General features: G+C 44.3%; 1 protein-coding gene across 1 annotated transcript; it reads right to left on the reverse strand.

Annotated features, from left to right (window-relative positions):
- Positions 1-18,423: 18,423 nt before the first annotated feature.
- LOC122942168 (protein ALP1-like) lies at positions 18,424-19,956 on the reverse strand. The gene is made up of 2 exons (XM_044299671.1): positions 19,403-19,956; positions 18,424-19,306 (listed from the first exon to the last, which is right to left on the reverse strand). Exons 1-2 carry the CDS (start codon positions 19,711-19,713, stop codon positions 18,424-18,426), a joined length of 1,194 nt encoding a protein of 397 aa, XP_044155606.1. The 5' UTR covers positions 19,714-19,956.
- Positions 19,957-24,594: the final 4,638 nt, after the last annotated feature.

Below are 24,594 nucleotides of genomic sequence, written 5' to 3' on the forward strand. Positions count from 1 at the left end.
GGGGTTATCCTTGTCCTCACTGGGGCTCTCGGAGTCGGAGAGCAGCTGGGCGTACGCCTCCTCGGCCGAGAACATCCGGCGGGCCATCTTAGAACGCTAAAGGGGAGTGTGTGTGTGTGTGTGTAAAACTTATTTAGTGTGTGTGTGGGGGGGGGGAGGGCGGTGTGTTTTTATGTATACCCTACCCTAACCCACCCTAACCTAACAGAATACCCTACCCTAACCCACCCTAACCTAACAGCCCAAAAACTCACTGATCAGCGGTGGGGTGGGCAATGCGCTGACAGTGGCCAGGCGCTCTTTTACAGCTAAGAGTGCCGGCCACAGTCAGCGCACCTACAAAAAGAAAAAAAATGCACTTGCCCCCCAAAATATGTGGGTGGGAGGAAAGCTGCAGCACCCCTGGGGGGACGGGGGTCGCACAAGTTGCTGTGGACCCCAGACACCCTCCGATCCGGGTGCTGCACACAAAAAAAAAAAAAAAAATTCCACTACCTAACCAAAAGCTCTCCCTAAATGTTTATATGCCAGATGGCACTTTATGTGGTCTCAGGGGCCACGGATGGCGGAGGATCGCGTGGGATGCAGATGGACCGACACAGGGCTCCTCTGTCCTTACTCACACAGAAGTCTGTGGGCGGGGACAGCGTAGCTCCAGGATGTTATCTCCAGGTCAATCCCTCCAACCAATCACAGGTGATCCTCACCCTCATCCTCCGTCACCGCCACCTCACAGGATCTACGGAGGGTGATTGGTGGTGTATATTACACCACTGATCACCCTCCTATTTCGGGTCACCGGAGGCCTGAATAACCTGGAAATGCTGAAAACCGCAGGTCTGAATTGACCTGCGGTTAGCAGCGATCGCCAATATAGGGGAGGATGGTCATAGGACCCCCCCTCGGCATTGTCACAGGGTGCCTTCTGAATGATTTCAGCAGGCACACCGTTCTTAACACTGCCCGCCGCACAGCGGTGATCGGAAATACACAGGTACGCCCTGTGTCCATAAGGGGCTAAAGAGGCTCTGTCACCAGAATCAACCCTATTAGACCATACGTACTGCCTGGTAGGGCTCATTATGCTGATTATGTATGATAAATAGCTGCAGAGATATCTGTGTTTTTATTCATATGCAAATAAACAATTTGAGCCCTCAGAGGCGGGGCTTAATATTCTGAGCAATGCTCTATCTATAACACCCTGTGCTCTGCACACACACCCCTCCCCCATTGACTGACAGAGCTAGACAGCAGGCTGACATCACAGCACCACGGGGATACCGCACATGCAGCCGTCAGCGCTGACCGCGGCAGTGCAAGGATTAATGAGCCGGCATCAGGGTTTTCACCGGTGCCGGTACATACAGCAGGGGTCCAACTATTAGTCCCTGCAGCTGATCGGGAGGGAGTAGCTCCTGTGCCGCCCGATCAGAGCGCTGTACCTGTATGGCGCTGGGATTTGTGACCGTGTTTCCAGCGACATACATGTACAGCACTGGTATCCTATGGGTTAATGACATATTATTTATTATAGTATATGCTATTAAAGAAAAAATACATATGTCTTTCTGGGGACTTCAACAAGCAAAGCCATTAATGTAACCTTCGAGCTATGACATTACCACATGGTTTTCTATACTAAGAAGCTATCACATAGTACTGCCATCTGTATGATCATATATTGTGTCCGTGGATAAAGCAGTAATATGTATATCAGCTTTTTGAGCAAATCTCAGTGTGGTGAAGCTGTAGCACGCTGTGTGTATAATACACATATATACAGTAGATATGTATAATCCAGGATACAGCCCTGTAAACAGGGCACCCTTTACTATAGTGCTGCCCATGTACTCTTAATAAAATAAAAAAGGACTACTTACATCACACAGCACTGGAATTTGTCTCTGATCTAGAGCTCAATAAAATATAAAATATTAATTTTATTAAAAGCCTGAAACAGGTTTTGAACCCATGAACACTACATGCAAAGCAAGTGTCTTACCACTGAGCTATAGCTCTAGACAGCCAAGATGACGATCTATGAGATGTAGTATAGCAAAAACCACAGTAAACCTAAAATGTTTTGTGATACTGACGACTGAAGGAAGTGAGACATCAGCGTCACACATGATTTAAATTTGCCTCTTTATCTATGGCATAATAAAATGTAAAAAAAGTTTGAAGGCTGAAAGGGGCTTTGAACTCAGAAAGCCTGGACATGGGGCAGCAGCATTACCACTGAGCTACCAGCTTGCCTGGCACAGATTTATAAGCTCAGCAATAGACAGTGTGATTTAGCAGACAAATACATAGTTTATCTATAACTCTTTCTCCCTTTGACCCTGACCTATGAAGAGCATAAGTCAAACTCAGATATGAGAGTCAGGTGTCAGGTGTCAGGGTCAGGTGTCAGGTGTCAGAGTCAGGTGTCAGAGTCAGGTGTCAGAGTCAGGTGTCAGAGTCAGGTGTCAGAGTCAGGATCAGGCATCAGGGTCAGGCGTCAGGGTCAGGCGTCAGGGTCAGGCGTCAGGGTCAGGCGTCAGGGTCAGGTGTCAGGGTCAGATGTCAGGGTCAGGGGTCAGGGTCAAGTGTCAGAGTCAAGTGTCAAATGTCAGGGTCAGGTGTTACATTGGCATTATTTTGATACTTGACTATGATATCTGACCATGTCCTAAAATGAACACTGTACAGGTGGTGTGTGAAGATTTACATTCTTGTGTCTTAGGATGTGTCTCAATGCAACAGTTATCTGTTATGACATTCAGCAATAAAGTCGGAAAGGGAGAAGGGAGAAGAAAAAAACAGGAAAACATGAATATAAATAACAAATTAAATATAATAAAATAACATACAATGGATGTTAAAGGGATACCTTTTTAAATCATGGCTTCTGCGTCAAGCTGTACTTTTTCACTTACAGCACTCAGTATTGTCTCATTTTGTGTCTCAGCACCCCTTCTCCCATCTTCATGACCGGGCTATTGTCGTTGGATACAAGCTGGCCCAAGCCACCCATTCCTCCTCGTACTTTTTATGTGTGAAATCTTTATGGGCGATCATTCGTTCAAATGTTCTTGTTGTTTCTACTGCTCTCATTACATCCTGATAAGTGGGAATATGTGAGCTTTTCCAATTTTTGGTAATTGTTAATTTGGTGGCTAGGAACATGTGCATTGCGATTGTTCTGTCCTCCTTATGTGTGAAGGTACATAGCTTGACAGACAGCTAAAACTTATCCTGGCAATGAATTGACAATGGAGTAACGTCCAACTTTATCTTTATTGCAATTATGTAAATCAGTGGTAAAACTGGGGAACAGAAAAAACTATGCGCTTACTAATGGGGTCTGACATATAGTAATGCATACACAAACACAGATGCATATCTAAACCAGAGCATGCTACCTATCTGCATAACAAGCATGGTCCCTAGCTGCTAACTATAAGCTGCTATAAAAAAAAAAAGAAAAGGATAAGCAAAATACATAAAAAAACAGATGCAAAACAGGCTGTAATGTGGCGTACCAGCAAAGCTACTGTTAGCTTAGATGTAGAGGATGTCTCAAGAGGCTTCCAAGCCATGTGCTATCCTTAGGCAGTGATGACTGTGAATGAAGAAAATGGCTGCAATGTGCAGGGATGATGTCACTAAGATATGGAAGCTGAAGTAGACCAAACTTGTAGTGTTAAATAACTGCAATTGTATGTAAAACGACCACTAGATGGTGCTGTTACACAATCAACAGAGAATTATACAGAAAACATATTAACTATGTATGAAAGTTATGCATAAATTAACAATAAACTTGCTAAAGGCATGACACTCCCCGTCTGGTATCTTTAGGATACCACATTAAGTCAGTTCTGGAGAGAGCAACAAAATCAGTTCAGTAACAGGTCTGAGGAAGAGTTTAGGCTCAAGTTGCCTGCAGACTTTAACTTCCACCTTTCTAACCTTCCCATCTTCACTTGGGAACACTTTGGTTATCAGTCCCAAAGGCCAGTCATTTATTTTCGACTGAGGGTCTTTAACAAGGACAACATTACCAACTTCCATGTTAGGTTTGCTGGCTTACAATTTATTCCTGACATGTAGTGCGGAGAGGTATTGTTTCCTCCATTTATTACAGAAGGCATCTGTAAAGGGGTCAAGTCTCCTGAGGGAACTGTCTTTAGGGACACCCTGTCCAAGTTTTTTAGCATAAACTTCATGTTGGATAGAACGGATGATAACATCTCGTGCCTGTGTGAGCTCATCCACTGTATGAGCCTTGTGACAGTAATGCCAACCTTTACAGTGCTCTGATCCTGTAGGTGTGGTTCTGAAAGATTTTGCTATGTGGATCAAGCCAGCTATAGCTCTGCTCAGTGATCTCCATGTAGAAAACTTGTTGAATCGTTTGGATCCAAGCTCTCTGTTAGAAACCTTTGTGGTGAATACAGAAACATGAGGACTAATCTCTGCATTAACATTTGGTTCCAGTAGTTCAAATTTGTCTTTCTGAAGAGTGCCAAGGACCGGTTTGTAAAGGAATGGTGGTCCTGTGAGCCATGTGGTATCCTTAAGGTGGGCTGCAGGAATGCCTCTTGTTGCATGGTCTGCAGGGTTGAGGTCAGTTGGTACATAGTGCCACTGGGTAGGCTTTGTAGACCTCCTGATTCTTTGAACTCTGTTATGAACATAGACATAATATCTCAATAAAGTCTCATTGTAAATGTAGCCCAACACTACTTTGCTGCCCGTATAAAATACTGTACTATCAAGATTTACATCTATTTCAGACACAAGATCTGCTAGTTCTACTGCTAGAACAGCAGCCCAAAGTTCCAATCTTGGTATGGTAAGCTCAGGACTTGGTGCCAGCTTTGCCCATTGTAAAGCCAATTTGGACCTGGCCTTTAATGTTCATAGTTTTAAGGTAAACGACTGCAGCGATTGCTTTTACTGAGGCATCACAAAACATGCACAGCTGCTTAGACTGAACCTCAGCAGGAGAGAAGTGGGCATATGGCCTATGTATACGCACGTTAGATAATGCTTTTAAAGAGTCTCTCCATGTTACCCATAGTGCATTTTTCTCTGAGGGAAGTGGCGAATCCCAATCACATATATCAGTGGTTAGCTCCCTGAGCAGAGTCTTACCTTGGATGTTCACCGGGGCTGCAAATCCAAGTGGATCGTATATCACTGGCATGATCTTGAGTAGGAAAGGCCTCCATAACAACTTTGCTGTTTAAAGCTATCTTATGCAGCCTGAGGTTTGAACAGGCAAGCATACTCTGAGTCCTTTTGAGTAGACCGATTGCGGCCTCTAGTGAGGGAAGCGACTTTAAGCCATCATCTACTAGTGATGAGCGGCAGGGGCAATATTCGAATTTGCGATATTTCGCAAATATTTGGGTAAAAATTTGGTAGGCTTGTGAGCATTTCCTAAGCAGACATCACCTATAATGACCCACCCCAGGTCAAGCTTCTGGGCATATGGAGAATCGTAAGGACCTTTTATTTGTTTCCTCACCTTGTGGACTCTTATGATATCTCTTCCTAGCAGAAGTATTATTTGGGCCTCTGGGTCAAGTGCAGGTATGAGATGTGCTATGGATTTTAGATGTCCATGATGTAATGCTGCCTCAGGTGTAGGAATCTCTTATCTTTTATTTGCCATCCGATTGCATTCAGATGGTAAAGGTAGGGACGCTTCACTATTTAGTGATTCGATTTGGAAGCCAGTAGCTCTTCTGCCTTTTTCTTCACTCACACCTGTGCAAGTTTTAAGTGAATATGGAGAGCTGTGTCCTTTAATATTAAAGATATCAAAGAAAGTCGAGTTAGCAAGAGATCTGTTACTCTGATCATCAAGGATGGCACGCAACCTTACCGCTTTCTCTTTATGTCCAATAGGATAAACTGTGACAAGACAGCTCTTGGAGCAAGATTTGTTACTAAGACCTTTTCCGCAGACTTCGTTGCACTGGAGTGTCACTTCAGGAGGTACTGTGTCTCTCTCCTTCCTGCCGTGCTCTACAGCCTGTTCTGAGGGTGAGAAAGTCCATGGAGCTGGCCAGGGTGTAAGGCTGTATTGTGCTCTTCACTGTTGCATTCAGAGCATTTGATGTTTACGGTACAGTCTTTTGCAAGATGAGAGGTTGATGCACAACACCTGTAACAAATGTGGTTCTCCTTGAGGAAAGTTTTGCTGTCCCTGAGAAGTTTTTTTTCTAAATCCTTTGCATTTCAGCAATGAGTGTGGTTTCTTATGTAGGGGACATTCTCTGCACGGGTCTTTTGTTAAGATTTTCTGAGGTACTGTAGGTTTTGTTTGAGGGGTCTTTGGAAGATACACTGGTCTTGTGTACTGCAACAGGTGTACCTTTCATGTTACGGAGTAAGACAGGATTTGGGAAAATACTCAATTCTTTCGAAGAGTGTGTTCTCTATCACTTCTGGTGAGCCATAACAGTCCTTAAGTCTCTCCCATATCATGTTTAACCAAGTGCTTGGGTAGTTAATATTAATGGCTCTAATCCATTTTGCATGCTCTGCTAATTAATTTCCTAGCCACTTGACAAGAAGATCAATTTCCTCACACGCAGACAGATCTAGGTCTCTTATTGTATTTCTGAATGATGATCGCCATGACCTATAGCTTTCAGGTCTGTCATCAAACTTGGAGAGCCTCTTGGTTATTAACTCACGTCGGGCAAGGAATTTTAGGCACTCTGACATACCTGGTTCTTTGTTTGGTGGATTGTTGCTGTAGTAGTCACCATATATTTGTTCTTTCTTAAAGGATTTGACTATACTGCGATCATTTGTAGGTCTGAATGTAGGTTGCGTTGGGAGTTGATGTCCTATGAAACTGTTGTCTCGTTCAAAGCGGGGTTCTTCAGCAGGGGTTGACGTTGTTTTTGGACTTGAATTTAGGCTGTCATCTGACTTTGCATGCTGCATGATGTAATCTTAAGTGTGTTGCAAGTTATCGTTATGATCAGGTTCAGGCCCAACTATGCTGCTGGGTCTATCACTTGCAGAGTTTGCTGCTTCTTCTAACGCTTCTGCTTCTGCTACAGCAGTTGCAGTTTCCTTTTCCACAGCTAGCTATTCCAGAGCTGCTTGTTGTTCAGCCAGAGCTGCTTTCATGTTTGCTTCCATGCATGCTTGTTGTTCAGCCAGAGCTGCTTGCATGTTTGCTTCCATGCGTGCTTTCTCCACCTTTAACTGTGTTTCTTGCTTGGCAAATGTTGTGCTGGCTTTGGCTGCTTCAGCTTTTGCGCGGGCAATGGTGACCGTGGAGCTGCTCACTGATCTCTTTGAACTTCTGGAGCTAGCCGAGATGCGAGACCTCGTCTCATACAGTTCGGATTCTCTTGACGACATAATGACACTGCGAGCAGGTTTGCACACTTGCAACTGTCGTGGATGGCGATGCTGCACTTTGCAGGGTTCAGTACCATGGGTTGTTGTTGACTCGAAGGGTTTGAGGAATCACAGTTCTAGTATCTAGCTTGTAAGAAGCCGTTGATTTACTTCGGTCAGGGAGTCACAGTTCCTCATATCTAGCTCGCAAGCAGCCGCTGTTTTACTGTTCTGTCCTCCTTATGTGTGAAGGTACATAGCTTGACAGACCGCTAAACCTTATCCTGGCAATGAATTGACAATAGAGTAACATCCAACTTTATCTTTATTGCAAGTATGTAAATCAGCGGTAAAACTGATTCAATGGGGCCGCATCCGTTGCTCCATTCTGTGGTCTGCCCAAAAAATATAACCTGTCCTATTCTTGTCCGTTTTGCGGACAAGAAAAGGCAGTTATATCAATGGCTGTCCATGCCGTTCCGCAATTGCGGAACGCACACAGACGCCATCTGTGTTTTTCGGATCAGCAATTTGCGGACCGCAAAACACACAACGGTCGTGTGCATGAGGTCTAAGTCTCATAGGAGTGAAATACCATCTGAGTGTCGTCTTCATATAGGATTCATAGTGTAAGGTGCATTTTAAATGTGTTTCTGCAAATCTGTTAGCCGTGGACCATTGGGTAGGAGAGATGGTTTTCTTTAGTTCCGCTTCCCATGACAGGAGGAGAGACGATTTTATTAAGGAATCCTTATTTCATAGATATGAGTATATATTTAAGATCAGCAAGCACGTACTCATTCACCCTCCAAATTGGATTTGGGGGTTGTTGGAACTGTTCAGAGATATCTACTAAAATTGGCGCATGATCCGGCTAAGTTATCATCCCTATGCTAGATTCAGTAGCTGCTGAGAGGGTGACCCTATCTACCAGGATAAGCTCTATGCGTCAATAAGAGTGGTGGGAGGGGGAGAAATAGGTGTAGTCTCTTTCTGAGGCGTGATGTATACGCCATATGTAGCGGTCAGAGGAGGGAGAGATCGCAAAGCAGGATTCAAGTACATTACAGCGGACAGGGAGACTGAAGATAAACCGGCTTTATTAAAGAACCAGATGTAACTGCCGGAAAATCGGATTAACAGTATAATCAGGTTTACACAGATTACATGAACACGAATTAGAATAAATGCATTCCACAGTATGCACATCAGAGTCCAGGCTACACTCAGCTAATATACTCCGATCTAGCCCTGCTACCCAGGGGACGCCTATGCAGCGCACTGACTAAGTCCCTGACTCTATAACCTATAACAGGAAACCACCTGTGCCACTCACAGTTCTGCATATTCTCCTGGATCCAATAAGATGCAGTCTGGCTCCAGGTCCGGTCGCTTGCTTGTCTGTCTTTCTCTCTCTGGTTACAGCAGATGCAGATCTTCTTCAGCTCTGGCAGGAAGGCTCCGGAGTGTACTGGTCTCTCACACACGGTCCCACTCCTCTGTAACACACTGTGCAGTCTCTTTCTCTGGGTCACAGCTGCAGCACTTCAGTTCTGAGTCTATCTTGGCCTGTCTCCAGCACAGCCAGCTTCTCAGGACTCCATCAGTCAGGCTCCATGTCCCATCACTAGCCTTTACTTGGCTCCTAACATGGCAGCCATCCTCTCACAGCTCGCAGGGCACTCCCACCTCCAGCCAGGACTCAAACTCCGGGAACTTCTGGCTCCTCCTACCTCTTGTGTATCTCAGAAACAGTTCAGCTTCCTCTTTCTCAGAGCCACAGTGGCCTCTAGTGGCTGAAATAAGTCATTACAGTCTATGTAGCACCATATTGTAGATATCTGTGCAAAGAACAGCATTCTAGGGGCTGACCCTTACATGCCCCCCCACTTTAAAGGCGGCCATCCTCGGCCTCGCTATATGGTCCATGGAAAACAAAGGGGTTAATGGAACATTTAAACGGCAGTACAACATTGTCCACAATACCTACAGGCAGACCAAATGAACTCATCAGCAGCGTACCTGTTTGGTGGAACCCCTGCAGTAGACCTACTGGATCTCCGGAGGTCTTGACTGTCTGCTAGGACCTGACTTTCTCCACTGGTAGCTAATAACCTGGGTTCTTCAGACCGGCATGGCCGTGGCATATTCCTATGTAGAGTCCGTGAGGCAAAGTCCTCCTTTTCAACCTGCACTTTGTGAGCCGGACCATCAGGATACACTCCCTTGCTCACTTTGTATGGCCGTACCTCCCAACACTCGCTCGACTCGCCTCTGGGACGTTTCTCTCGCGGAGTTACCACAGATTGGTGTGCTGGGACTCTCTTCCGGGTCCCACAGAACCGGATCCGCCGTTGAAATCCTCTCTGGGTATGTTTGTACGGAGTGGCTTGCTCCCAATAATCCATGGGTTCTGGGTGTCCAGCCGGCTCACTCGAACACTCTCTGGCAAAATGTCCTATATTTCCACACCGCCAACACTGTGCCCGTCGACGGCCCCCTCTCCGCCTGCGTGCGGGAGGTGCCCCTAGAACTTGGTGGGGAGGCAACTTAAGGTGAGGACGTTCTGGTGTAGGAACCTGCAGGGTCGTCTGATAGGCTTGTTGTTGGCCCGGACAGGCCACCTCAGGGAGATAGCACGACTCCATCCATTTTTCCAGGTGCGTCAACTTTTCGTGCATAGCACTCAGAGCGCTCTGTAAGTCTTGTACCACTCTGACTAGGACCTCTTCACTCTTTGTAACCCCGTGGGGTGTGACGGTCTGGGTCCGTATCACTCCGGACGCATAACTTTCCTCTTTACTCCGTGCCACTCCCTCTGCCAATATTTGCCAAAAGGTTAGGGCAGGGTCCACACTGACTCGTTCCTGCAGGGCCTGTCTCAGGGGAGTGCTGTAGAGTCCGAGAATTAATTGTTCCCGCAGGATCCGGTCTACAGGCCCCAGGCCGGTTACTCCGTCTGCCTCTTTTTTTCTGTATCTTGGGCAATATTCCCTGTAACGCCATCGCATATTGTGAGACCCCTTCCTCTTCTCGCTGAATCCGGTAAAAGAACGTTGCCCGGAGGTGCCCCGCACTAGTCGTCTCACCGTATATTACTTCTAGAAATTGCACAATCTCTTCCAACGTTCTACGGGTGGCTTCTGGTTGCCTCATCCTCTAAGGCGGCCAACGTGATTTCCACCTGGAGTTCTGGGCCGACATTGTAGATCCGAGCAGCACTCCGTAACCTTATCACCCAGTCCGACAGTGACATATTCTGGCCATCAAATTTAAACAATGTGCCCATAGGGAGGGCCCCTGCAGGTCGCTTGCTTGTCTGTCTTTCTCTCTCTGGTTACAGCAGATGCAGATCTTCTTCAGCTCTGGCAGGAAGGCTCCGGAGTGTACTGGTCTCTCACACACGGTCCCACTCCTCTGTAACACACTGTGCAGTCTCTTTCTCTGGGTCACAGCTGCAGCACTTCAGTTCAGAGTCTATCTTGGCCTGTCTCCAGCACAGCCAGTTCAGAGTCTATCTTGGCCTGTCTCCAGCACAGCCTGCTTCTCAGGACTCCATCAGTCAGGCTCCATGTCCCATCACTAGCCTTTACTTGGCTCCTAACATGGCAGCCATCCTCTCACAGCTCGCAGGGCACTCCCACCTCCAGCCAGGACTCAAACTCCGGGAACTTCTGGCTCCTCCTACCTCTTGTGTATCTTAGAAACAGTTCAGCTTCCTCTTTCTCAGGGCCACAGTGGCCTCTAGTGGCTGAAATAAGTCATTACAGTCTATGTAGCACCATACTGTAGATATCTGTGCAAAGAACAGTATTCTAGGGGCTGACCCTTACACATATGTCAAAAAGAGAGTATTTCAACAAAGAATTTACTAGGGAGCCGGGGGTATTTCTTGACGAGGTGGATGAATCTAGAGAAGCGTCAGGAACCATGTTGAAGTCCCCGCAAATAAGGACTCTACCTTTCTGTACTGTCTGCACCTCCCAAGCAGTTTGTTCAAAAAATGTTGGGGTCTCACATTAGGAGCATACAATCCTACTAACATTTAAAGCACATTATTTAAGTAACATACATGAATTATATAACTTCCGCCTGGGTCAATTGTAGAAGAAACTGCGGTGTGCGCCACAGAGTTTCTAATAGCTAGAAAGACACCCGGCTTTTTCTTGTTACTATGAGCCTGGAGGATGACAGGGAAACAATTATGTCTTATTCTACCAGCATCAGTGGCAATCATATGTGTCTCTTGGGCACAGGAAATGTCACACTTGAGGGAAAGGGCCTCCCTCCACAACAGGTGGTGCTTATATGGGCTGTTTACGCCTCTAACGTTCAGGGAGCTTAGTTTTAGCACCATGACGGAGATAAGGTTACTATATTTGGTATGCACATATCTGCTGTGGGAGGGTTTTCATCATTTTTGGTAAGTGACAGCTTATATTCATTCCATTGGGTTGGCAAGACTTTACCATAAAGTAAGATAAAACAGTAAAAAGAATATGTCAAAGATAACATAAGAATCACAGGAATGACTACCTAAAGAACCGGGAAGGTTGAAAAACAAATATAAATGTGAGGCATACTCAACCAATTAACTCAGAGAGAGATTATACTCAACAGCTCCTTCAGTGACAGTCACTCTTGGGTTCTAGATCCCTTCAGTGGGTTTTCTTCTGTTTTCCACCATATGCCATTCACTCCCTGTCGGAAGGCGCATGGAACTTTTGGAAAGATGTAGATCATCAGCTGCAATGTTCCATGAAGCCAGTGCTGCTTTCCTCTCAACTGATCTGATCACAACAAATGAACCATTTCTGTGCACTAAAATCTTGACTGGGAACCCTCAGCGGTAAGGCTACTTTCACACTAGCGTTCGGTTGTCCGCTTGAAGGATCCGTTTGAAGGCTCTTCCAAGCGGCCACGAACGGATCCGTACGGCCCCAATGCATTCTGAATGGAGGCGGATCCGCTCAGAATGCATCAGTCTGGCACCGTTCAGCCTCCGCTCCGCTCAGCAGGCGGACACCTGAACGCTGCTTGCAGCGTTCGGGTGTCCGCCTGGCCGTGCGGAGGCGAACGGATCCGTCTGAACTATCAATAGAAGTCAATGGGGACGGATCCGTCTGTTATGGTCTCTCATGGCTCCGTCTGAAACGGATCCGTTCACATTAAAATTTACTAGTTGAGCATGCTCAGAATGATTTTTAACCTCCCCCTGCATTTCTCCTCCCCTCCATTTCTCCTCCCATCTTCTGCCTTTCTCCTCCCCCTGCACACCCAGCGGCCATTTTGGACCCCCAAGTTCAATAACAGGTATGTACATGAAACTTCTGTCTCTGTTTTTTCTATTTTTCTTCCTTTTTTTCTTTCAATTTTCTATTAATTTTACTATCTATCATGGGGGCATATAAAGGCACTATCATGGGCATTTTTTAGCAGATGTCAGCGAAGTTTTGTGGGTGCAATGGTATGTCGGATGGTTTCATATTGAGCATGGGTCTGAAATATGTCAGTATAGGTGTCAGAATGTCACATGGCGAGGTGGATTCTGTTTTGAGGGATTGAATAGGCAAATTGTTTGAGAAAAGTTTGTTTGGTCATTCCATAGGCGCACTATAAATGAACGTGTCATGTAGCATATATAGCAGTGATATTGGGCCTACAAACTACAGCTGCAGACGAGCACATGGCTGTGATAGATTTTCAATATTGTAATGGTTTATGACTATGGTGTGTCGGGTCGGCTAGAGATATATGGGATTTATGTTTGATGGGGAATGTGGGTGTGACCAAAGTACATTGCCTAGGGCAATGATAGGCAAACTGCGGCTCTCCAGCTGTCGCAAAACTACAACTCCCATCATGCTCTGCTGTAGGCTGAAAGATCTAGGCATTTCTTTCATGCTGGAAGTTGTAGTTCTGCAACTGCTGGAGAGCTGCAGTTTGTCTATCACTGGCCTAGGGCATAGCTTGCAGTTATTGCACGTGTGTGGTGTGTCAAATCTAGCAACGGGAAAAATTCAGATATAGGTGGATGTAGATGGTAATGCAGGCATTGGCGGTGGGCACACATCACAAACAGATTTTAACTATTGAAAGTTTAAAAGTATGTATATAATTTTTATTTTTATTTTTTCTTTTTTTTTAGCAACTGCTACATTGTCGATTCAAATCTAAAGAAATTACAAAATTTGATCAAAAAGTAAGTTTAAAAATTGATATTATATCGGTCAATTATGTTATTTCACATTAAAACAAATATTTAAATTATTTTTCAACAGATGTCTGAAAAAAGAGGTAGGAGCAAAAAAGCTTGTCCTCCAACCAGGCGACGACGAATTGAAGAAGTGGTAAGTACATGCTATTGTGACATTCTGCAGTATTTTAAAATGTTAAAGTCTAATTTCACTATGTGGACCCCATACCGCACCATGTCACCATGTGGATCCCATACCGCACTATGGCACCATGTGGATCCCATACCGCACTATGGCACCATGTGGATCCCATACCGCACTATGGCACCATGTGGACCCCATACCGCACTATGGCACCATGTGGACCCCATACCGCACTATGGCACCATGTGGATCCCATACCGCACTATGGCACCATGTGGACCCCATACCGCACTATGGCACCATGTGGATCCCATACCGCACTATGTCACCATGTGGACCCCATACCGCACTATGGCACCATGTGGATCCCATACCGCACTATGGCACCATGTGGATCCCATACCGCACTATGGCACCATGTGGATCCCATACCGCACTATGGCACCATGTGGATCCCATACCGCACTATGGCACCATGTGGACCCCATACCGCACTATGGCACCATGTGGACCCCATACCGCACTATGGCACCATGTGGACCCCATACCGCACTATGGCACCATGTGGATCCCATACCGCACTATGGCACCATGTGGATCCCATACCGCACTATGGCACCATGTGGATCCCATACCGCACTATGGCACCATGTGGATCCCATACCGCACTATGGCACCATGTGGATCCCATACCGCACTATGGCACCATGTGGATCCCATACCGCACTATGGCACCATGTGGATCCCATACCGCACTATGGCACCATGTGGATCCCATACCGCACTATGGCACCATGTGGACCCCATACCGCACAATAATATTTTTTCTGACCTATTATTTTTTCCAATTTTTTGGGGGGGGGTCAAAATATATTCCCACCGTGATAAAATTTCAAATATGGTTATCATCGAAATTGGACAAGCTCCACAGTATACTCATCAACTTCTATTTTCATTAACAGATATATCTATCTATCTATCTATATATATATATATATATATATATATATATATATAAATAAAAAAATTTTTTTTTTTTTATAGTCTCCGTCTTCAAGTGATTCCACAAGCCCAAGGCCATCACCAAGGCCGCAAAGTTCAGAGGAATCACAGGGTTCACCACGGGGAGGTGTAGCTGGTATGGACCAGGACCGGACTGAAGTAAGAAAATTTCAATATATTTTTATTAATTTATAGGTTTCATTTTTTAACCTAATATATTTATTTTTTAAAGGAAACTTCATCAAGATCCGCCGTGCAGAATCCCCCAGTCCCCTCCAGAGGCCGTGGGAGAGGCCGTGGCGGTCGGAGATGTGTAAGTATTATATACTTGGGTATTTAACATTTCAATTCCTTTTGAGAGGTTATTTATTTTTTTATTTTTTTATTCAAGGTGTCTGCAGTCTCCGCCAGGGAAGATAGGGAGTTCGTCATTCACAGCAGTGACAATGAACTCCTTATCCAACTGGTGGAGGCTCGTCCCTCACTATGGGACCCCTCCGACCGCCAACACGCCGACCATCATCTCACCCAGCGGCTCTGGAGGGATATTGGCGAGGAATTCGTCTCTGGCTGGGAGGATCTCTCTGCGGCGGACCAAAAAGAATATGGTAAGTACAACTTTCAGTCATGTATAAAGGTAACCCCAACAATAATACATTACACTAACGTTTTTTTATTTTTTTTCAACAGTGGACAAGATTATCACTCGGTGGCGGTCAATCCGGGACCGCTTCAAGAGAGAGTACAATCGTGAGGTTCACGCCCCGAGTGGCTCTGGAGCCAGACCACAGAAGCCCTACGCCCACAATGAGGCGTTGGGGTTTCTGCGTCCGACGCTGGGCCTTCGAAGGTAATTGTTTACATTTTTTTAATTTATGAATTGTCTTTAATGTTTTTTTTTTTCCTGAAAGGTTTGGTAGAGACAAAGGATTCTCCCATCTTTGCATTCAACATTGTTCAGTAAAGGGACAATAGACCTAGACTTCTGTCTGTAATAGGATTAAGGATTCTTTCACAACTTTATCTCACTTGTCCTATTATGGTCTAAAGTTTCACGAAATCTAGACTTCTGTCTTGAACTTTGTGTGAGACAAAGGAAATTTGTATTTATTTATCTCATTCAATAAAGGACAGAAAGGAACAATAGACCTTGACTTCTGTTTGTAATAGGATTTGTGAGTCAAAGGATTCTATGACAACTTTTTTCTCACTTGTCCTATTCTGGTCTACAGTTACAATAGATCCAGAATTAACTCTTGACAAGGTTGTGTGAGACAAATCATTCTCTGATTCAGTTATCTAAAATTTGTCAAGCAAAGGTCAAAAAAGAACAATAGATCAGGTCTGGAAAATGGATCTAAAGTTTTGTTTAAAAATTTCTATATTGTGCTGCTGTATGATTGTAGTTTCAAGGAATGTATAGGCATGGGTTGAAAAGGAAGATTTCATTAGCCGAAAGGAAGAGACACGTTTGCCATTCCAATAATTCCTTCTTCATAATACGATTCTGACCTATAGTAGCATTCAATGTATTTGCGCCATACAATTTTTTTAGGGAAGAATCTAGTCTGCACAATATTCAGTATACTATAACCTTGCCACAATATGAAGGATGGCCTTCTGCCTTTTCCGATGCATGCTAAACACTCCTTCACTGTTTTTGTAGCTACCACTTTTTGAGAAAGGCTATTCCTTGCAGACACTACTCTAAAATTCTAGATATTTAATTTAAATTTTTGTTCCTCATTTTAAACTATGTCCTCTTATAGTATTTTTTTTATTTATAAATCTACTTTTTTCATTCATTATTCCATTACTGTATTTCATCATATCCCCTCTGTCTCGTCTTCATTTCCAAACTATACGTGTTGATATTTTATTTGTTTTTTTAAATTTATTGCACTATTTTTTTATTAGATCTTCCTAACTATCTTTAAGTATATGTATGTTTCTCTCATGCAGCCATCTAGTTGAAAATGTTATTAGATACTGTATTTTTATAATAAAAGGCCTTTTTTTTTTCTCTCTGCAGAACTACCAGCAGCACTCGGGAGCCTGAACCCTCTCTTGAAGCGGACCCAGGACCGGCCGCCACCACCAGCCCTCCTGTCCCTCATTCACCTGTTCGGGTCAATCCTGGTCCCCTACCTGGTCCCTCTTTTCAACGTACGCTCTCAAGATGGCGAGAAAATGTGAGAGCTACGTTGAATCGCAGGAGACCAGGTAGGAGCCGTCGGGAAGACTATGGGGACCTTGTAGAGATCGTTTCTGATGCTCTGGAAGGTTTCGCAGAAGACATGCGTCGAGTTGTGGAAGACTTGGCACGCCGAGGGGAGGGGGCGGAGTCGGCACGTCAACTCTCCCAACACGAACATTTCCTGCAAACCATGGTCCCCCGGATGGACCAAATGAATCCTGAGCAGGTGCATGAGTTCCGTATTATGATGGAGAATGCGTCGTGGGAAATCCTGCACCGCCCCCCACCCACTACCTACCCCCCACCCACTACCTACCCCCCACCCACTACCTACCCCCCACCCACTACCTACCCCCCAACCCATGTGTATCAACACACTCAAAGTCTACCTTCCCATTCACATCATCCTTCCCTTTCCCAACCCCCCGAGCATGGGTACAATCTACCTTCTTTTTCTGCAACTCCCTCTCCTCCTCGCTATCATGCTCCTACTTCTTTCCCCACTCATTCTTTGTCCCATGCTCGGGAACAATCAACTCCCGACCCTTCCACTCACCACACCCCCAGAAATCCTGCATCCTTTCCCACGGCGCATCATTTTCAGTCCTCATCTGAAGACAGGGGGGCTTCTGCCGCTGTTCCAGGACGGTCCACTCCCCAACGCTACACCTCCCCTAAACGTTTTACCAAGTTCTAAAAAAATTTTGTTTTGCTTAAAAAAATAAATTAAATTATTATTTAAAAAATTAAATTAAATAAAATCATTATTTTTCTGAATAAACTTTGTCTGTTGTTATTGTTTTTAGTAAAAAATGTTCACTACCGGTGTGGGTAAAGTAAAGTCTTGCAATTTTGGTATTTATATTTTTGTTATAAGAAAAATTATTTTGTCTACACCTGTAGTGATCATGACTGCTAGAGTGTAATAAATAACTTGGTTTCAAAAAGCTGATTATTTAGCAGATTCTAGCTCTTATAACAGTGTGCCTCCAGGTATTGCAAAACTGCAAATCAAAGCATGCCTGCACAGCCAAAGGCTGTGCTGTCATGCTGGGAGTTGTAGTGTAGCAACAGCAGTAGGCACGCTGGTTGTGAAATACTGTTATAGCTGATTGGCAAATGAACATAGTTTTTTCATGAGCCAATCTTGTTCTCCACATGAGCCCTTGTGGAACTAACGATACTATTGGATCATCATCACCAACTGTAGAATACTACAGAGCCTAAATTATTTAATTTTTATAATTAGCAAAGATGATGCGGTATTATCGTCATTACCACAGGGGACAGGAAACTAACATAATGTTGTAGTCTTTGACCTGGGTTCAGAGGCAATTAGTGAACAGAGCCCAGTCGAAGACTTCAACCCATGAAATGGAACCACACCAAAAAAAGGTCATTTGGATAAAAACACTATGTCTTTATCCATAATGACTAGACCTCTTTAGGGAAAGAAAAAAAAAACATTACAATAGTAGTGATAATTTTTATTTTTATTTTTACAATGATTAACCATAACAACATTTACAAAACATTATTTTGCCAGGGCACGCTACCTGCTTCGGAGACAAAATAATTGGCAAAACCGTCCCTCATTCTAGAAATTGCGACGGTAGATCGAGATGACACATTTTGCATCCTGGTCAGTGTACAATCTACATCTTGAGGGTCCAGACGCAGTGGTTCCTCAGATAATAGATAGTTATGTAACACCACACAAGCCTTAACAACATGATCAATAGTTTCTACTTTTAGGTTAATTGCCTTGTTTAGAACACGCCATTTTGCGACAAGTATCCCAAAGGCGCACTCCACCAGTCTTCTAGCTCTTGTGAGTCTATAATTGAAAATCCGTTTGGTGGAATTTAAATCACGGCTGGAGTATGGCTTTAAAAGATTTTCACACATTTGGAAGGCTTCGTCCCCTACCACAACAAATGGCATGGGAGGTCCATCTGTCCCTGGCAACGGTCTTGCAGGCGGTAATCCAAATTGTTTTGAATAGAGCCGGCGCCCCATAGCGGAGGTTTTGAATGCCATGGAGTCATTGGTCCGTCCGTATGCTCCGATATCCACAGCAACAAATCGATATTCAGCATCTGCAATTGCCATTAAAATTATTGAGAAATATTTTTTATAATTAAAATATTCTGATCCACTTTTTGAAGGCTTAACAATACGTATATGTTTTCCATCTACGGCTCCTAGACAATTTGGAAATTGGCAGGTTTGCATGAACTTGTCCGCTATTTGAATCCATCGTTCAGTTGTTGGATGCGGGATATAGTCTTCATGCATTGTCGCCCACAATGCACGGCAAGTATCCTTTACTATTTCACAGAGTGTGGAGATTCCAATACGATATTGGTAATGCAATGACGTTAGGGTTTCTCCAGTAGCAAGATACCTAAACACAAACAAAAAATTATATATATTTAAAAACATATATATATATACAAATATAAAAAAATATATAAAATGTTTTTTTTCGAATTTTTTTTACCTTATTGTCACCATTAACCTCTCTGATGGTGAAATGGGCCTTCTCATTCTGGTATCTTGCCTTTCGATGGTTGAAGAAATGCGCTGCAGTAGCTGGTCATAACTCTCAACCGTCATGCGCATATAATTGTAAAATTTTTCTGGATTTGCACGCAATTCCAAATAAAGTACTGAAAAAACACCTCTGGTCATCCTTCTGGAACTTATCGGGTGTATCCAATAACGACGTCTTCTTCTTTCAGTGTCTCGTCTCATCCATCTAGCTTTAAGAATTTGAAAACGCAGCCGGAGACGCAAGTGTGCAGGCAACATGATCCCAATAGGCTATGAATCTGAATTGAGGTGTACCAGGTTCTAATACTAAGTGGGAGGACTTTGTGAGGCACACCTACAATGACTAGAGGTGTACCTACAGTGGGACTACTGAGCCACACCTACAAATGACCATGAATAGTTTTTTTTTTTTGATTGGGAGGACATTTAGGAGGCACCTTTATTAGGCAAACGGATCCGCTGAGCGCATGCCTAAACGGATGCAGACGCAATAGACGGAGCCATTTTACGAGCGGATCCGTTCAATCGGATCCGCTCAAAGTATCACCGTTTGTAACCGTCTGTGAAATCCTTCAGACGGATCCGTTTAAGGCGGATCCGCCTGACGCTAGTGTGAAAGTAGCCTAAGCGATGGAATTTGCTCTCAGAGTTGATGTTATGAGGGCCAAGTTACTGCTTAGTTGTAAGGTTGCCGCTGAGAGGTCAGAAAATAGCTTGACTGCGTGATATGGGGCTGGAATTTTCCTTACGGACGCCAGGATTCCTTCTTTTATATGATAGAAATGGATCCTTGCCAGCACATCTCTTAGGGTATCTTCAGATAGGTGTTTTGGTCTGGCAACCCTATGTGCCCTATCTATAATAACATCATGTTCAGTGCTTGAGGGTTGGAGCTTTTTAGTTAACCCCTGAATGTAGTTCTGGAGTTCTGCTTCTGAAATGGTTTCTGGCACCCCTCGCAGTTTCAAGTTGTTCTGGTGGGAACGGTCTTCCAGGTCCTCCACTTTTGCCTTGAGCTGCGTCACCTCCTCAGATAGGAGGTCATGAGAGTCAATGAGGTTGTTGTGTGAGGCCACAAATTCCCCCATCTTGACTTCTACGTGTTGCACTCTGTTTCACAGCTCTGTTACTGAAGATTGTAGTGGGGCTATCAATTGAGATATCTGCGCCATCATCGACTGGTTAAATGCTAGCAGCATTTCTTTCATTAAAGTGCCCGATGCGGGCTTATCATTTGTGGGAAAGTGATGCAGCGCTTCTACTACTGGGGGGGGGGCATTTTGTGTGGTGTGTGGGTCCCAGAACTCACCCGCAGCGGAGGAGTCCTGAATCCTAGGCCTTTGCTAGTAGTTTGACTAGTAGCAGGTGAGGCCTGTGCATTGCATCTCCCTTGCAGTGGGTATGATTCATCTGTGCCCTCCTGGGTCAGGTTCGATGGCTCACCTCTCAGTGTAAGGCATCGGGGGGATGTATTTGAGGACCCTGGGCTTTGCTGCTGCCGTCTGCCATTGTCCACACTGCAGGGAGAGCGCGAGTCAGAGGAGGAGTTTGGGCTGGATCCCGGCACGGTCCGTATGGAGTCGCCGCTAGCCCATCTTTGCCCCGCTCTTGACTGAAAAAGAAATCCAACTTCCCCTGAGGCTTCAGGCTTCTTTTGCCTCTGGTCATCATAAGGGGGTGTTATATTGGCAGCCTATGGGCCTTCAGGGCTTAGGTGCGCTGGGTTTGAAGGGTTTTAGCAGGTTTGAGACGCTTTGCAGGAGCAGGAGCTCTGAATAAGGCTGCCACCTCTCTCGGCTGCTTGGCCACGCCCCCCACAAGCTCACTCTTTAAAAAATCTGTGAACTTTCACACAATTTCATTTAATAGAGAATGATGTAACTAGCAAATTTCTAAATCACTTTATTTTAAAAATATGCCTGAAAAAAATCTATAAAGTCATGGCCACTAGGGGTCTCACTTCTACCTAATTTGCAGTCCACTGCCTGTTGTCAGGCAAGATCCATCTGTAGTAAAGGGACACAGAAGTCTGCAGATTGGAAATGGGGGAGAAGGGGTCAGAGCTAGCTGAGATTCTGAACCTGCTTCTAAACAGCTTTTGAAGATTATATAAGCCTCCTGTGTGTCTGTAAGTGTGATTCCCTCCTCCTTATCTGTTCTTTCAGCTCCAAAGTGGAAAACAAACATAGTGGGAAGTTGGGGAAAAGACTTTAAAGCAGTACAGTGCTGGCAGATTCCACAGAAGGGAGACGCCCCCTGCTTCTGAGTGAAATGCATCTAGCTGTGCAGCTGAAAAAGGGGATACTGTGGCTGAATGGGACATAAGAGGAGGCCAAAAATTACCTGTTCCTTCACAGTTATAATTGTACAAAGAAGCACAGCTATTATGCAAACCTAAAAAAACAAAACTAAACTAAACTCACATATGCCTTAAGATTAAGACTAAAGGTTTTCAATAGATAAATGTCCACAGCAAAAGTTCACCTTTTGAAATGTTGCATTCTAATGGTGGGCATTTATTTAGAGGGGAACAGGTCAAGATTTAATGTGGTACCAAGACATAACTATTATCTTTATATTGCTTATATTTTATCTAGTGGAAAATGGCAAAACACTGGGGAAAATTACTTTAACCATTCAGACAGGTCACAAAATAATTTTCGCACTCCATGTATAAAGACACTAAATATTTGCACTTTGCCTCAACTGCATTATTACAATAATGTCCAAGAACAAAGATTTCCACATTTTCTTGTGATTCTCCTGCCGGGATTTGTAAATGGGCACAAAGCACCGATGAATGCAATGTTTTTATTATGCTTAAAGGGCTTCTGTCACTCCACTAAACTCATTTTTTTTTTGTCTCCTTAAAATCCTTATGCTGCGATTTCTCAATATATAGGGCTATTACTCCGTTTGGTTCAGTAGTTATATAAAAAAACGGACTTTTATAATATTCAAATTACCTCTCTAGCAGCAGGTAGGGCGGCTACCTGCTGCTAGCAGCCGCATCCTCCATTCATAATGACGCCCTCTTCTCAAGTTGATTGACAGAGCCAGCGGAGTGAGCGGACGCGCTCGTTCTCTGACTGGCCCTGTCTGCGTTTTAAATCTCGCGCCGGTCTTCGCTGGGTGTACATGTGATGTCATCGGCGCAGGCACACTGAGGATGGAGCGGCCGAGGGAGCGTCCTCCACTGAGTGCGCCTGCACCAACTGAAGACCGGCGCGAGATTTAAAACGCAGACAGGGCCAGTCAGAGAACGAGCGCGTCCACTCACTCCGCTGGCCCTGTCAATCAACATGAAGAGGGGGCGTCATTATGAATGGAGGATGCGGCTGCTAGCAGCAGGTAGCCGCCCTACCTGCTGCTAGAGAGGTAATTTGCATATTATAAAAGTCAGTTTTTATATAACTACTGAACCAAAACAGAGTAATAGCCCTATATATTGAGAAATCGCAGCATAAGGATTTTAAGGAGACAAAAAAAATAATATGAGTTTAGTGGAGTGACAGAAGCCCTTTAATAGTAAATAGTGGCCCATATTCGGAAGCTTACCACATTGGGGTTTCTTTGCAGAACACAGCTCTTTTTTAGCATATTTTGTGACATGGAGCTGATCATTTCAGCTCTTTCTCACTCGAGGAGGATTGGACTGGCACAATGTGAGCTTGATCTTTATACTGGAAGAGTGCCATATATGCTGCAGCAATGTCAAAATCCAGATGGGCTACCTGAGAGGCTTTAAAGATGGGCTACCTGAGAGGCTTTACACTAGACAATTGTCGGGCCAATTATCAGAAAACGAACGTTAATAGGTATGCTTGTTACCTATTATCCACTCTTACAAAGGTGCCGCCAATCACCAGATATACTGTAGGAACAAAATACCCTTTCATCGGATTCATTCGTTGTTTACGCAACACATTGCAGTAACTAATGCTCATCCCATACAATGGAGGTGAGTGCTGCACGTAAATGTAGCTCTTACCTCCGCTGACAGCGTGCAGCTATCGAAAAAGGAACGCTTACTTCAAATCATTGCCTCTTCAGTCTGCACATGGATCAGTGCTACATATAACATGCACCTGCTAGGTTAATTTCAATATTTTATTGCATTATGACATATAGCTGGAAATAATAAATCTGCTCGTCATGTTTTAATGAAACCTCTATTAAAGGATATTACTTTTCACTGTAGCACTCCAACTTGCTGGCATTGTATTTGGTTGAAATATTGATTTGGCAGCTATATCTTATTTTTATATTTTAGGGCTGGCCCGGTACATTGTGTTTTGCAGGTCGTGGAAAGAGTGGACTGAAGGAGAGTGTTGGTTGCTATGGAAACCAAGAGAATGTCAATCACTTTAGCAAGAATGAAAGCCATTCAGTTCGTAATTATACTTTTTACTCCCAAGAAAGTGCTTTCATATTTTCTTATAGATGAAAGAGTTGACAATGTAAAGGCAATATCAGACTTAAGAAAATATAGCAGCACCCCGTAAAGCGTTTGTGCAGCTGTGCTGCTCATTGAATTCTTGTTTGTCATCTTGTGGCGATCATAGTTGTCCATCATAAAAGGGGCATGATTGCAGAACTAAATAGTATGGCTCTCTCTTCATTACAGAAGGGTGAATGCTGCACCTGACAACATGCACTCAGCATGGGCCAAATCAATTCTGTCATCCTTCTCTTCAGGAAAGGAAAATGCTCATCTTATCCCAAATATTTCTCTTAGACAAGTCAAAGATATCACACTGTGATACAATCAATAGAAAAAGCTTACTTGACTTCCTTCAGGACACTCTTTTATGTATAGAATGTATGTATAATTATATATATATACAGTACATACAGTATATATATATACTAGCAGAAGGACCCGGCTTTGCACGGGTATATTTCATCTATTTCATTTTATGTTTCTGTGTGTCGTGAAAAGGTATCAACAGTTTCCCTCATAACAGTGACCTCTACAGTACCCGCCCCTTTAACAATGACCTCCACAGTGGCCGTCCCTTTAACATTGACCTTCACAGTGCCTGCCCCTTTAACAGTGACCTTCACAGTGCCCGCCCTTTTAACAGTGACAGCATCTTTAACAGTGACCTGCACAGTGCCCGCCCCTTTAACAGTGAC

The sequence above is a fragment of the Bufo gargarizans genome, chromosome 6 (genome assembly GCF_014858855.1).
Source record: "Bufo gargarizans isolate SCDJY-AF-19 chromosome 6, ASM1485885v1, whole genome shotgun sequence".
NCBI classification, from domain to species: Eukaryota; Metazoa; Chordata; class Amphibia; order Anura; family Bufonidae; genus Bufo; species Bufo gargarizans.

Excerpts from the sequence above, each read along its gene's own strand:
- LOC122942168 (XM_044299671.1), bottom strand. The coding sequence starts at position 19,713 with ATGTTGCCTGCACACTTGCGTCTCCGGCTGCGTTTTCAAATTCTTAAA. Across the intron at positions 19,307-19,402 it reads AGGTTAATGGTGACAATAAG|GTATCTTGCTACTGGAGAAA; the intron begins GTAAAAAAAATT and ends GTTTGTGTTTAG.